This window comes from Globicephala melas, chromosome 10 (genome assembly GCF_963455315.2).
Source record: "Globicephala melas chromosome 10, mGloMel1.2, whole genome shotgun sequence".
Classification (NCBI taxonomy): domain Eukaryota; kingdom Metazoa; phylum Chordata; class Mammalia; order Artiodactyla; family Delphinidae; genus Globicephala; species Globicephala melas.
Window position 1 is genome coordinate 30,237,396 of NC_083323.1, and position 15,602 is coordinate 30,252,997.

Here is a 15,602-nt window from a genome sequence, read left to right on the forward strand (position 1 = left end):
CAAGGTCCTACTGTATAGGACAGGGAACTATATTCAGTATCCTGTGATAAACCATAATGGGAACGAATATGAAAAAGAATATATGTATAACTGAATCATTTTGCTATACAGCAGAAATTAATACAACACTATAAATCAACAATACTTCAATGAAATTTTTTTTAAATTTCAAATGTTTGAAAATAGCTATCATGAAATATTGATCCCCTAGACTGAATTTCTTCCACTACTTCAGTGGACTGATTTTCTGACATCTTCAACATTCTGTTTATTATTTTTTATACTATGTTTCTCATGGTAATTCAGACCTGAGGAATGTGAAATCTGGTAGGCCTGTTGTCTATAATACAAATAAAAGTTGGTGCCTCTCTTTTGTTCACCAGTCTTTTTGATGTATTCAGTCATCAATGCTTTATCTGTATAGCAGAGCTTCACTTATATTAGACTGTTATCTAAGGATTCTCTTTTCCTCTAGGTTTAGAAATATAGTAAAAATAGCTAACATGTATTTACGATTTACTGTGTGTCAGGCTAATTTCACACTGTTTTACATATATTCATACATTTAGGGAAGTGTGTTATTTGTTATTATGTCTGTGTTTTACAGATGATCCTGTAACATTTAGATGTGTTTGTGCAAGGCAAAGTAGAATCGGTCTATTAAACTCCCTTTGTTAGTTGTTACACTCCTGTCATTGCTGCCTAAGACAGCTTGGGAGTGGGAGGGGAAAGCACTTACATTAATCAACATCAAGCTAAGGCATTCAGAGCTTTGAGTAAACTGAATCTTTGTCTTTGAATATATACTGTTGTATTTCTTGTATGTCGTGTTTGTACAGTTATGTTTTTGGAATTAAATGTAGAAGACCATACTTTTGTACCAATTAAAGTTAGCTTCCCATTCCCACCTGTCTCCGATTCCGATTCTTTCATCTAACGTACTTGCTGACTTACCTAGCTTCAAGTCATCTACAGATTGGAGAAATATAACTTCTATATTTTCACATCACTGAAAAGTTTAGAACAGTCAGGAATTAGGAACCCAGTAATGCATTTAAAAACACCTTTCAGGTGTTCCTCTTATTCTAATACACTTAGTTATAGTAGCATATATTTTCTTGCCTGCAGAAATCTTGTGTTACTATGTAATATTAATAATCATTTTATTTTTAAAATTTATTTATTTATTTTTGGCTGCATCGGGTCTTCATTGCTACACGCGGGCTTTCTCTAGTTGCGGCGAGTGGGGGCTTCTCTTCATTGCGGTGCACGGGCTTCTCATTGTGGTGGCTTCTCTTGTTGCAGAGCACGGGCTCTAGGTGCACAGGCTTCAGTAGTTGAGGCACGCGGTCTCAGTAGTTGTGGCTTGTGGGCTGTAGAGCGCAGGCTCAGTAGTTGTGGAGCACGGGCTTAGTTGCTCCGTGACATGTGAGATCATCCTGGACCAAGGCTTGAACCCGTGTCCCCTGCATTGGTAGGCGGATTCTTAACTACTGCGCCACCAGGGAAATCCCTAATAATGATTTTTAGAGCTCCATATTTCATCCAACTCCATATTTCATCTCCAAATTTACTTAACTCTGCCACTATATTTCTTGTAGTTTTTCTAATGTGTGATATTTTTGTTGTTGTTATCATTGTTGAGTATAAATAATATCTATACAACCATTCCACAATCTGTAAGTCAAGTGACCTTGTGAAAGAAGGGATTGAATTGTAATATTAACAAAACTGTCTCTTTATGAGCTTCACTCAGTACTAAGACCTCATAGTCATCCTTTTATTTTCTTTTGGGGGCCTGCCCATTCACAGTAAAGCTTATATGTCGGTTGGAATCCATCTTATTCTTCTTTTTGAAGACTGTAACTATTTTTGCCCCACTCTAGTCTTAAACCACCTCTGTCTTTTTATGTATTCCCTCAAAGATCAGTAGTGGTTGGGTCAGAGATGTCATCTCGGGATTCTGGGATAAATTATGTAGGCCTATGTAGATTAGGTATGTGTTTTCCTTAAAATCCCCCTCTTGTGGAGCCTGCGCTTCCACTTAACATTTCTTCCTTAACTTTTCAAATGGAAGGTCAGAATCTTTTAGTGAACGATGAGAAGCAAAGTAGATGTTCTACTGTGTTGTACCTCAATCCCAAATAGCATGTCTCTTGATTGTCATGTTGTAGCTAACAAATGAAAAGCAAAACTTTTTTGTTAGTTGTCTTTGGCATTTTTGTCAATTCACTAGTTAGGTGAGTAAAAGAGTGAAGAGTTGGCAGAGAGGAAAATAGGAGGAGAGGCTATAGATGATCTAGAAATAGACAACAGCCCAATTTATCATTTGTAGGTAATCAGTAATTCAAGCAGTCCACTTTTGGAAAGCGGCTCGTTTGCATTTGGTGGTTTTCCCTGGACCTCTCTTTCTTTAAACAGTGGGGAGACTGAACATGGTTGGTAATCATGTACTTATCAAAGCCTTATGGGTTGCAAAGTCATAGAAAATCCCCAAAAGGAATTTATTGAAAAATTAATGAAAAGATGATGGACAGGACAGACTTTAGGCATTGATCGACCAAGGGGCTCAAATGATCTAGCACTGACAGACATACGTCCTCCCTCCCTCCCTTTTAGATCCTTTCTCAGAGGCTTTCCACATCTCAGATTTAAGTTCAGTAACAGGAAACAAGTCTCTGTTCCAGAGTCACAGCAGATGCCTTGTTGTCACCTATGTATTGGTCTTTCTTGAGTCACATGCACATTACTGAACCCATCATCCTTATGGTCAGGGGAATGTCTGGATATGGGGATGAACCACATTGAGAGTTGGGGAAGGGCAGATCCCCAAACAAAAAGTGAGGCCATTGCTGAGAAATGGGGGAGAAGGATGAGCTGATGTGGCAGACAGCAAATATCCACTATAATGTCTATTGAATTCTGTTTTTATTATATAAATTGGTACATTTGGTGTTGTTTGTATTTTAACCTACAAAAATTTCCATTTCAACCTAATAAACATGAAGACTTAAAGTAGAGACTGTATAGTAGAAGCATGGCTTTTGAGTTGCAAACAGAGATTTCAGATCCTAGCTCTGTCATGTATCCTTATTGTTGAGAAATTTAAGGGCACCCAATAAATAACACGCTTCTCTCCTGCTTGAATTCTGTGAAGAGAAAAGACAAATATTGGCACATAGGAATAAAAACATTAGTTTTATTACTGACAAAAGCTGAAATGAAAGTTTTTGTGTGACAACAAAGAAGTTCTAATATTGAATCCAGAACTAAACAGTTATTTATCCACGCCCCACCCCCCGGCACTTTGAACAATAGGTTTTTTTACCTGGGGGTCTGCCCCTAATAACTCAGACCAGAATGGATGAGTCCTGCAGACATCGGGCTCACGAAGAACACAAGGAGGTGGAAGCTATGTATGTCTAGTTGTTCTCCGAAAATCTGTCAAGCAGCTCATTTCACCTCAGTGGTAATGGGTGGGGTAGGAGGTCAGAAATTGTTGAGGAAAATTCCTCTTTGTGGAAACCAGAGGAATGATGACATACATGCCTCCAACACATAGACTAATGAATCTTAATTATTTTATCTCTTCAGTAAATAATAATAATTTATTTTAGGGTTGGTGTGATGTACAGATACCAAGAAATTTGGGGTATGAAAACTCAGAGAGTATCAAATAACCACCCTCTTCAGTTTCTGAAGTTTGGTTATTATAATAATTGATGTGTGAGTGGGAACCCACTTTGCCTAGGAGATGAGTAAAATTAGTATTAATTGGGCAAGCAGAAGGATTTGTGAAGTGGGAGGAAGCAGGCAGTGAAAGAAGATGTCTTACAGAGTTCATAACTATCACATCCTTGTAAATTTAAGCCAAGGCAAGCAAACTTTCCGTCCACTAGCCATCCTCAACCAGCTGGGATAAATTCAGTTTTTAGCCCGTTCTCCTGTCCAGTGGTTCTCACATTGTACTCTCTGAACTAATAACATCAATATCACCTGAGAATTTGTTAGGAAAGCAAATTCTGGAGCCCACCCTTATCCTACTGAAACCCTGGAAGTGGGGCCCAGCGATCTGTATTTTCACAAGTCCTCTAGGCAATTTTGATGGATATTTAACCACATACCATGATTTGCAAACATCCCCATAACAGTTTCATAGCTGGATATTAATTGTACTTGCAAGTAATCTTTTCTAGTTCCTCATCATTAAGCATTTATTAAATATGGGATACTTTGGGGAGGGAGAGAGGTTGAATAGGTAAAATAGAGCTTAGGCTTGAATGCCAAACAGATATGAACAATAAGACTGTGTTTTCATCCTATAGGTTTAGATACAGGGGCATGATAACTGTTTAAAAGACTAACTGTAGCAGCAAAATGTAGAAGGGATTGTTGTAGGAGATAAGAGAATGAGAGAGAAGCTCTAGGGGGTAGTGATTATAATTTGTGTAGGGGCACTCAAAGATCTGGAAGAAAAGGGGATCTGTAGAAGAGGCTTTTCAAAGGAAGAGTTAATTGAACTCAGTTCACTGTAAGCTGGGGTGGACAGAATCAAAGATGATTTAAGATCTCAAGCCCAGATGATTAAGATAATGGTAGTTGGGAAGGGAACTTTCTAATTAGGGAATAAGATGAATCCATTGTTGGGCATGTTAACTTTGAGGTCATACTTTAAAGGACATATATTGAGAAGGAAGAGTTGAGAGCTCATTTTTAGATGGTTTAGAGTAAGAGGAGAACTTGAAAGTACATTTGTCCCTTGGTATTGGCAGGAGATTGGTTCTAGAACAACCCCCACCCCCCACCCCCAGCCCCTACAGGATACCAAAATCTGCAGATGCTCACGTCCCTTACTGTCGGCCCTCTATCTGTGGGTTCCGCGTTTGCAGATTCAACCAAGAATTGTGAAGAAAATTAAAATAATGCATTCATTCATTCTTGAAATGCTTATTGAATGTCTGGCACAGTTTTGGGTTCTCAGGATATAGAAATGGACCAACCCATGCCCTGTATGCAGAACTAGTATTGTAGGTGGAGGGAGACAACAAATAAATAAATAAATGAACAAGATAATTTCAGATAATACTGAGGGCCAGCAAAGAAAATAAAATAGAGTAACAGTAAAGAGTGACTAAGGGGTAGAGAATTTCTTTAGATAGAGAGTCAACGAAGACCTGAGGTGGTGACATGTGACAGAAATCAGTTGAAAAATGTGAAACATGTGAAAGATAGTTTTAGGAAGCCAAAAGTTTCTGGCATCACAGAGTGGCCAAGGAGAGTTGCAGGAAAACATATGAGAAGTTCATTGTGCTTTTTGCCCTTTCGGGACTCTCCCATATGAAAGGTTTGGAGAGACAGGGTAGTGTATTTGAAGGAACATGGGCTTAGAGGCATCCCAACTCATTCATATCAGGCATCTGTGGGCTGTGTAGAAAGCCCTCAGTTTCTCTGAGGCTTATTCTTCGTAGAGTAAGGAGCAATAACACTTCATGGGATTAAATTGTGATGATTAAATGAGAGAATGAATTTAAAGCAACTAATGTAGTGCTCAATGATAACTATTAATAATCCCTAACAGTCATGTGAAATACAGTTTCATTTAATAATGGTGAAAGCTAATGTCTCTTGATATACAATTTTATTTAGAAGTTATACTTTGACCTTTCATCATGCGAAATATTTTAAGGGCATGAAACTACAGTAAAAAATATTTTTGCAATTAAATGATATACTTTGATTAGCTACCTGATGACACTTAGAAAGTATGCTTATATGCACAATATTCTCATATGGATTTTACTAATTTTAAATGTTTTCTTCTTACAGATGTGTACGTCTCATGACTGATAGGAAGAACTAGTCATGGGCCAAAGGTCAAGATACTTCTCTGGGAAATGCTGCTGATGCTCCTTTACAAAGTCATACAATGAGTGTTTGGTTTAAGAAAGATTTTCATATTTAAAAGATTTTCATCTTGGATATATATCAAGTGAAAATTAGAGTCTTTTGGGAAACATTTTCCTCCTGTTAAATTATACTTGTAATGGGCGACATGGCAAACAACTCGGTTGCATATGGTGGCGTAAAAAACTCTTTGAAGGAAGCTAATCATGATGGAGACTTTGGAATTACACTCGCAGAGCTGCGGGCTCTCATGGAGCTCAGGTCTACAGATGCATTACGAAAAATACAGGAAAGCTATGGAGATGTCTATGGAATTTGCGCCAGGTTAAAAACATCTCCCAATGAAGGTGAGTTTCATTACATTCATTTTTAGTACTTTGGCAAGTTCTGTAATTGGCTCATAAATAAGGATGCTTAGATCGTCTTGGCTGTTGTTTGATTATGCCATATTTTTCATGGCATTAAAGATTGTGTAAAGTAACTTTAGATCAAAAACAGTGTTGCAAATTAATTTATATGTTTTAAGTTGGTGGGAGGAAGTATTTTGTACTGTCGCACATATGGCTGCTTGTTTACGATAGCATGATTGTCTTTCCACTTGAGCTGGAATCAGACTTGGTAGTTCCCAGGGGATTCAGTGGAACTAAACCCTGCTCACTATCCTTCATTTTGCCAAGCGGCTTAAAATAGCTTTCACTGCCAGTAGCTGACCAAGTTTGTTTTTTTTCTTAACCTAAACTTTAACAATTAGTTCAGAAGGTACCAGAGCAAATGGAGTAGATTAGATGGCAGTTTTTAATTTAGCAGACATTTCCTTTGATTAAAAAGTTTTCAGTCTTCGAATTATATTCAGTTTCCCTGTGTTCAAAGAAATCTTTGGTTTCATAATTCTTGATCTGTAGTAAATTTCTTTTTGAAAAACAGAAACGTTCATTATACCTTCATTGCGTTATGGTCTTTGAAATAGTTTGAAGGGATAATCTTTTATTTTATACATTGATCATGTTGAATATAAAAGTAAGGTTAGGAAGTTTCCAAAAGGGATTTCCAAATTGCAAAGGAAGGGGGAAGGATACATGAGGATGAATGTTTGGTGATTACAATTTATTTTAGTAAGGAAGGGAAATTATTAATGCTAAAGTTTAAAAGATATTAGTATATATTCCAAAGCCAATTCTAGAAAAATTGTGCTTCAGTGTTTTTCTTAACATTTTTCCTGAAACATCTTATGCCATGCCACTACTTGTGATAAATTTTAAGGTAATAGCAAAAAGTTATTTCCAAAGTTGTTAAAGAATTTTAAATCACACTAAAAGATTCTTTAAAACCTTTATGTAATTCTATGTGAATTGCTCATTGTTTTAATGGTAGGTAGTTACTTTAATTTTTCTGAGGTAGCATGGTCTTGAGGAAGCTAATGTCCGTATTCACATATATCCTAAAAGGGCTTCCTCAGATCAGTTGGAGTATATTCTTTTTTCTGTAAAGTCTTCCAGATTGTCTGGATCTTTTCCTCAAGTCAGAACCACTAGAAACATGGACTTCTCAGTTATACATTAAATATGCTGCACCATTTTAAGAGCTGGACCCCTGCTGCTTAAATTCAGTGAATCAGGAACAGACCCGTGGAACTTTTAATAGATGTAATTTGACAGACTTTGGAGTTTGTTCAGTATGCAAATCTACTTTAAAATGTTAGCTAACTTCATATAACTTTAGAGATTTGTACATTAAGTTGCTATTCTCAATTGGTAGATTCATTAATTCAACCATATGTACATACTACATTTAATCTAAAACCTAATTTTGGATGTTTCATGATCACCAAATTGATAGGATATGTTAACATTAAAAACCCTCAATATTTATAACAACATCATTTGTTCATAAAAACGATATTGGGGCTTCCCTGGCGGTGCAGTGGTTAAGAACCCGCCTGCCCATGCAGGGGACACGGGTTTGAGCCCTGGTCCGGGAAGATCCCACATGCCAGGGAGCAACCAAGCCCGTGCGCCACAACTACTGAGCCCGCGTGCCTACAGCCCGTGCTCCACAATAAGAGAAGCCACCGCAATGAGAAGTCCACACGCCGCAACAAAGAGTAGCCCCCGCTCACCACAGCTAGAGAAAGCCTGTGCTCAGCAACAAAGACCCAATGCAGCAAAATAAATAAATAATTAATTAATTTTAAAAAAACCCGATATTAAACTTCACTTTGAAATCTGGACATATTTGCACTTCCCTCAACCATGTCTTTGTGTTTCCCTGCTGTTAGTTATGAGAAGACAAAACTTCTGATTAACTAAAAACCCTTCCATTTCATTTTTAATGGACATTATTTGTTCATTTTTAATGGACATTATTTCTCTTTAGTTTGCACTGCAGTTTCTTTTGTGTTGTTATTTTGGGCAGTTCTCCTTATATTGATTTTGGTTTAATTAGTGAAGTTTATTAAATTAACGGAAACTTTGTACCTAGTAGAGTAGTTTTTAAAATTTAGGGAGGGGTTGGTTATGTACCTCTTTTAAGACATGGTGGAAGTTGTGGATAATCTCTAGAAATATTCACTTAACACTCAAAATTTTGCGTGTATTGTTGCTGCTTTGTGCTATTAAACAAGTGTATGCCATTTTCCCTGTCTTTTATTCTTAGAAAATTCTTGCTCATCTTCTTCCTAGTATTGTGAATTTAATTTTTGTCAAAATTTGTACAAACTTTTGTCTTCACTGTTTATATATATATAGTTTGTCATTTTGAAATATTCTTTTAAAGAATGTGAAAAAGCCATTGTAAGCATTATATTTGTGTTTACAGTCATCATAAGAATAAATAAAAACAACAGCAGCTTTCACAGAAATGTTATTTCCAAAGGAATAGTTCTAGTTTAATTTAGAAGTGATTCACTCAGAAGCTAATGAATATTTTGTCACTGATCAACTAGGCAAATGGTAACAAATGACTCATCCCTGGGAATAATCAGCTCGGAGTTTTTATGCCCAAGTAAAATGATCTAGACAATAAGTAGCCTTTTTTTAAGTATAATCTGTTTATAGTCAGGGAAAGTGAGATAACAATGGTTCTTTAAAGTACAGGAATTTTGGTTAAGTAAAACTGAAGTTTATCTGTCCCTTTGGTTCTTTCATTCATTCATTCATTGACACACAGTCTTTCGTCAGATCTATGTTAATGATAGTCATATGTTTTATATACCCCCTAAAAAAAGAATGTGTTGGCAGTTTTAACTGTAAGATAATCGTAAGTGTATAATTAAAATACGTCCCAATTTCAGAGATGTTTGTTAATAAAATGTAACAATGTGTGTGTTTTAGAATTGCTGAGATATTGTGTTTATTGGGTATCTCCTATCTTGTTGGCACTTACCTAGGCTCTGGGCATACATCCTGAATAAAACATAACTGCCTGCCTTATTTTTACATGGGGAAGACAAGTTCACAAGACAAATGAGATGTGTAGTGTGTTAGTGATATATGCCTAAGAGAAAAATGAGTAGAGAAGGAAAATCAGAAATATTTGGGATGTAGATATTAGATTGCTCTAAAGTCTGGAGGAACAATTAAAAGATGTTTCTTAAGAACAACAATAATAAGTAACGCTTAGATAACGGTTTTTGTGCCAAGTTGGTAGTTAGTACTTATAAATTTATATCAACTTACTTTATCCTCACAACAACCTTATCCTGTTTTATAGCCAAAGAACCCACAGCACAAAAAGGTTAAGCAACTTAGCTGAAGTCTCACAGCTCATAAGTCCAGAGGAGGGATTCAAACCTAGACAGAGGACATGCTTTTAACTACTGTAGTGTACTTCGTGTTATAAAAGTTCATCTCATTCAGCTTACAAAAGAGAGATTGAGAAAGAAGTACCTGTATTCTCTCGTCACAATAGTATTTTTTTTTTTTTTTTCTTTGCGGTACGCGGGCCTCTCACTCTTGTGGCCTCTCCCGTTGCGGAGCACAGGCTCCAGACGCGCAGGCTCAGCGGCCATGGCTCACGAGCCCAGCCGCTCCGCGGCATGTGGGATCCTCCCGGACCGGGGCACGAACCCGTGTCCCCTGCATTGGCAGGCGGACTCTCAACCACTGCGCCACCAGGGAAGCCCAACAATAGTTTTTTTGATGGCAGGAATTACATGATGGAAAAAAAAAATGGGGATTTAAGATTCTGTTCGTTAGTTGGTCTTTAAAATATGCCCTCCTCAGGAAGTTGTGTTTGTGTGCTTCCTCATTTGGCTGCTAATTTATTGCTTGTTTTCTAGCAGAGCAGTGCTTTAACTTGATTTTAAGCATACTGTTCGTGTACTGATCAATAGGAAGTGTTTTGAGCCAGATGTAATTTTCATATTAAAAACTTCCTAGTGGTTCTGATTAATTATCTTTACTCTTAAAAGAATTAGAACTGTAAATGTCAAGGTTAACTGGAATGAGATTTATTGCTTCATATTTTTGGTTTTACGTGTTAGCAAGCACCTATCTTATAGTCCTCAGTATCCAAGAATGTACTTTCATGGCAAAATAATCTTCTAATATCCTAACTGGATGAAACTGCCATTACAGTTTTGTTCTTCTGTATCATTATTGTTTCCCTACATTAACCTTCTTATTCCTGTTCTAAACCATATTTCTTGATCTTTTTATTGTTACCCTAGCTTTTGGTATCTTTCCCATTTTAATGTGTTCCTATGTTATCTATATTATATTTTATATTGGATGGTAGAATAGACTCTCTAATAAGATTTACAGAATGCAAATCTCAGCCCTTGGTATCATTTATTATTCATAGTACTGTATCAAGCAAAGGATAAAAATGAATTCATAAAAATTAAAGATAGGTACTGAATGGTACTCTGTAAGAGGCATGACTTTATGGATTTGTAAAGGGCAGGAAAGCAAATGAGACACGAAGCTTTTTAAGTGGTAGTTGCTAAAATTAGGTAGACGAGAACAAAAAAACAAAGGAAATAAGGAAACAGTGGTAGAGAGGAGCAAAAGTAGTATGTGGTAGGAAGCAGGGTAGAGTCAGCAGCAATTGTCCCAGGCCGACTAATGTTTCCATAATGTTTCAGATGGCAGTTTATATTTGCATTTGCTAGTAGTAAGGTTGTTGGTAATGGTGTGCTTTGACCATGTCTTCATGATGTAATACAATAAAATTGACATTCACACATGGAAATATATTTTAACTCTGGAAAGAAATCAGCCTTTTGCCCAGGATAAATCATTACTGACTTACAGGCTACTACAAGAACACTGTGATTCCCTGATGTATGTGTTTGGTCATACAGGTTGGTTTTAGGCATTCGACAAGGATTTGCATGGCCATGGTGTGCCAGCCACGTATGTTTTAATACTTGTATACAGTTATGAATGAGGGTTTTCTGTTGATGATCCTGTGTGACCTTGTCCTAGAAATTTATTCCTGCTATAATAGAGAATTATATACCCCAATAAAATTTTTTTTAAAATAGAGAATTATACATTTAATTTAAATCCTGCTCAGATTACCAGTTTTCATTGCTTATGAATTTTTTGAAGATAATTGTAACACTACTTCTTCTCAAACCTTGTAGCACATATATTATTTTTTAAAGTTGTACTTGATAGAGCCTGAAGTAACATCGCTTTGTTAGTTTTTTCAAGTTCAGTTTTCTGAGTACAATAGACATATTTCCTTCCCAAAGCATTCTCTTCTGCTTTCATAACACTATACTCTCAAGGTTTGCTTTCTTCCTATCTGGCCCGTTTCATCCGCCTCCTGTGCTTTCCTTTCAGTGTTGGCAGGCCTTGTGTTTCTGTTCACGGTGCACTCTGCATTCTCCCTGGGTGATGCTCTCCACTTCTAAGACTTCACATCTGACTCCGACATCTGTGGCTCCAGTCCAGGCTTTTCTCCCAGGCTTTGGGCCTTTTGAAAGCTCAGTTGCTTTTAGACATCTTCATTTTCTCAGCCTCTCCAAACTTTCCCTTCTGAAAGCATATTTCTTCTTTCCCACTTTGCAGTGAAACTGTCATCCACCTTGCTAGATAGACTTGACTTTGATAGGGTCTTTCACCTGTTCTCACTGACTGGGTCGACAAGATGTGGAAATTCTAACTCCTGTCTCTTAACTCAAGGGTGTCTGCTTCTCTACCTCCCCACCACCCTGCTTGAGGCTGCTGCCTTTCTCTTGCATAATTCAGGTAACAACATACTAACTGGTGTCTTTTCCTGTCTCCCTTCACGCTGCCTGTCACTTTCCTGCTGAAAGTTGGCAGTGGTTTTTCACTGCCCTTAGAAGGAAGTTCAGACTTCTCACTTAGGTTAACAAATTTCTTTGGGGTCTGGCTCCTGTTTACCTCATCTCATCTCATCTCTTTTCCAACTCTCCTCCTCAGTATTTGAGGCATAGCAAAAATTTCAGTTTTCTTAAACACTATTGTGCCAAGCTCACTCTTGTTTCTGGTCCTGTTACATGCTGATCTTTTCACCTAAAACACTCTACCTCACCCTTCCTGTGACTATCTCTCTTAATCGTTCCTGAGGTCTCAAGTTTGGTATCTTAGAACTCCCTTGTCCACCCCAACCCCGTAAATTTGGATTCCAGTTCCCTTTGCTGGCTTCCATTAACAGCCTCACCACCGCCGTAATGTGTAACACACGGGCTTGTGATTAACTGATTACTTGTCAAGTCTGCCCCACCAAACTGTGAGTTCCTTGAAGGCAAGTGCCAGAGAAAGGCATCCTGTCTGACTCATTTCCCTTTGTATGTTTATGCCCATCACAGTATCTGGCCCATGGTTGGCATTCAGGAACTAAGCCTAAGTTTGAATTTAGACAGTGATTCATTTAAATTTGAGGGCAGTCTCCTTTTCTTTTGAAATTGAAAATATGATGAGGGTATTAGTCTTTTTTTCAAGATGAATGAACACAAATTTTCACGTATTTTCTTGATCTGTGTGTTTTCCTGAGGCCCTCACTTAAAGAATGCAGGCTGGCAGCTGCCACCACTACCACTACTGCACACACACACACGCACACACACACACACACAAATACTGACATAATTTCAAGTGCAGGATTTGATAAGATTAGGATGTGCTGTGTAATAGCCATGATTTTCAGTTAAATCCACCTGCTTTCTATATTCCATTACTCTCCCTCTTCATTTTCTAAAATTGAGACATGTTTTTATTAGCCCCAGCAGTTGGAATGCTACATTTTTTTTTGGTAAAACATCAAGCTATTGATAGAATTTGCATTTTATTCCATAATCTATCCCTTTCACATATAAAGACAGTATTCTTGAGCCATTATCTATTCATAGAATGGTAGATCCAGACCCCAAAAGCATATATTCTGAACTGGTTTTCTTTTTTCTCTTTGTCAAGCTAACTGGGCCATAATGAGATCAATGCCCTTGGCCTTATTGCTGCTACACTACAATCAGCGGAGCCAATAGGACTAGGCAGAAGACTCTCAGTATATTTATTCATAAGTTATTCTAAATGATTTGATATCATATCTCCTCTCTTTTTAAAACTAGCACCATGTAGTCTCATTACCAGTTCCAACTGCTTACCTTTCTCTTCCCCACAAACTTTGCTTTCTCCCCCCTCACAGTCGAGCCTCTTCCTACACCTATAATAGGCTAACACCCACACCCTGGATTCCATTTACTCTGGCTTCTTCAAAGGCTTTGCTCTAGATTAACCAGCCTGTCTCTCCTGTATCACCAGTGTGGTCTTCTCTAGTTGGTCATTTCCATTGCTAAATAACTTGCCTTAATATCTGTCACTCATCTTTAAAAAGCAAAACGGGTTTTATTCACCCGTTTTAATTCACCTTTACTGCTTTATTTTACTTTCACTGCTTTGTTTCTTTCCATTGCATCACACCCCTAGAAGAAGTTTCTGTACTCACTGTTTCCACTTAACTAATTCCCATTATCTATCTGATTCTTTTTAATCAGACTTTCTTCCATACCTCCACTGGAAGATTCCTTATCAAGGCCATTCCTTATCAACTGGCCATCTAGTGAAAGCCAGTTATCCATTCTCTGTCTTCATTTTACTCCACTTTTGAAACACCATTTGATATAATCAGCCACATCATCTTTTTTAAAACTCCCTTTCTGTAGTACTGCATGAATCTATTTGTAAGTGCGTGTGTGTATCCCCTTTTCTTCTCAGTTTCCTTTGGTGTTTTAAGAACCCTAGCTGATCTTCAAATCAAATGTTGGAGTGCTCCAAGGCTCTCGCCTCAGCCCTGCTTTCTTCTTGTCAACTTACTTTAGCTTTCTAGAAGCTCTCATTAGGCCCGTGGCTCCAGAATCATCTGTATATTGAGGACTCTCTGTCTCGGATCTCTCTGTGACTTCTGAATGTGGATAACCGGCTGTCTACTAGACATTTCCGCTTTTTAATGGGCATCTCATGTTTAAATCGATAAAGCAAAACCATTAACTCCTGCCTCCCTTTTTCCACCCAAGTCTGCAGTTCCCAAAGCCTGCCCTATCTTGGTAAATGTCTCTATCATCTATCCACGTGAGTGCATGGACAAGAAAGAATCTAGGTATCATTCTTTATCCTTCTTTTTTTCTTTTATCCACATCTAGTCCTTCAGCAAGTTCTGTCTGATCTCCTTACAAGATACCTGGCAGATTCAGTGACTCGGCCTCCATTTCTTTCTTTTTTTTTTTAATTAATTAATGTACTTATTTATTTGGCTGCTTTGGGTCTTTATTGCTGTGCGCAGGCTTTCTCTATTTGCGGCGAGTGGGGGCTACTCTCTTTTTTTTTTTCTTTTTTTGCGGTACACGGGCCTCTCACTGTTGTGGCCTCTCCCGTTGCGGAGCACAGGCTCCGGACGCGCGGGCTTAGCAGCCATGGCTCATGGGCCTAGCCGCTCCGCGGCATGTGGGATCTTCCCGGACCGGGGCACGAACCCGTGTCCCCTGCATCGGCAGGCGGACTCTCAACCACTGCGCCACCAGGGAAGCCCCGGGGGCTACTCTTCGTTGCGGTGCACGAGCTTCTCATTGTGGTGACTTCTCCTGTTGTGGAGCACGGGCTCTAGGCTCATGGGCTTCAGTAGTTGTGGCACGCAGGCTCTAGAGCACAGGCTCAGCAGCTGTGGCGCACGGGCTTAGTTGCTCTTCGGCACATTGGGATCTTCCTGGACCAGGGCTCAAACCCATGTCCCCTGCATTGGCAGGCGGATTCTTAACCACTGTGCCACCAGGGAAGTCCTCTGCCTCCATTTCTGAACCCAGATGCAAACTACCACCATCTCTTACTTTGTACTTCAGCGGCCTCCCAGCTGGTCTTTTCCTCCACTCTCCAACTCTTCAATTTCTCCTTCAAACAATTTAAATGAAATTATTTATCATTACCCTGCTATAAAGCCTTCTAGTGGTTTCCAATGCACTTAGAATAAATGCCAGTCCTCTCTTCATACTATTTTAATTGTCTCTTTATTTGTCTTCCTCCAGTATAATATAAGCTTGCTGAATGTAAGACTTGTTTTGTTCACACTGGCTTTTTAGCAAGTAGAACAGTACCTGGAAGGAGCAGATATTCAGTATCAGGAGTCGGGGGAGGGGGGACAGACTGCTGCAGAACTCTGAATTTCATTATATTTCGATTATGTGAGTTTATTATTTTACATGAATAGAAATCAGCTGTCCCTGAAATGGAGTTAAA

The 15,602-nt window shown here is 38.4% G+C and overlaps 1 protein-coding gene across 3 annotated transcripts in view; it reads left to right on the top strand.

The window, feature by feature from the left end:
• Positions 1-15,602, top strand: part of ATP2B1 (ATPase plasma membrane Ca2+ transporting 1) — a 131,772-nt gene that overhangs the window by 51,431 nt on the left and 64,739 nt on the right. For all 3 annotated transcript variants that reach the window (XM_060306435.1, XM_030856411.2, XM_060306436.2), the window contains exon 2: positions 5,827-6,251. In XM_060306435.1, coding sequence (XP_060162418.1) covers positions 6,044-6,251 — 208 coding nt within the window. In that variant the 5' untranslated portion in view covers positions 5,827-6,043. The remainder of the gene's footprint in view (positions 1-5,826; positions 6,252-15,602) is intronic.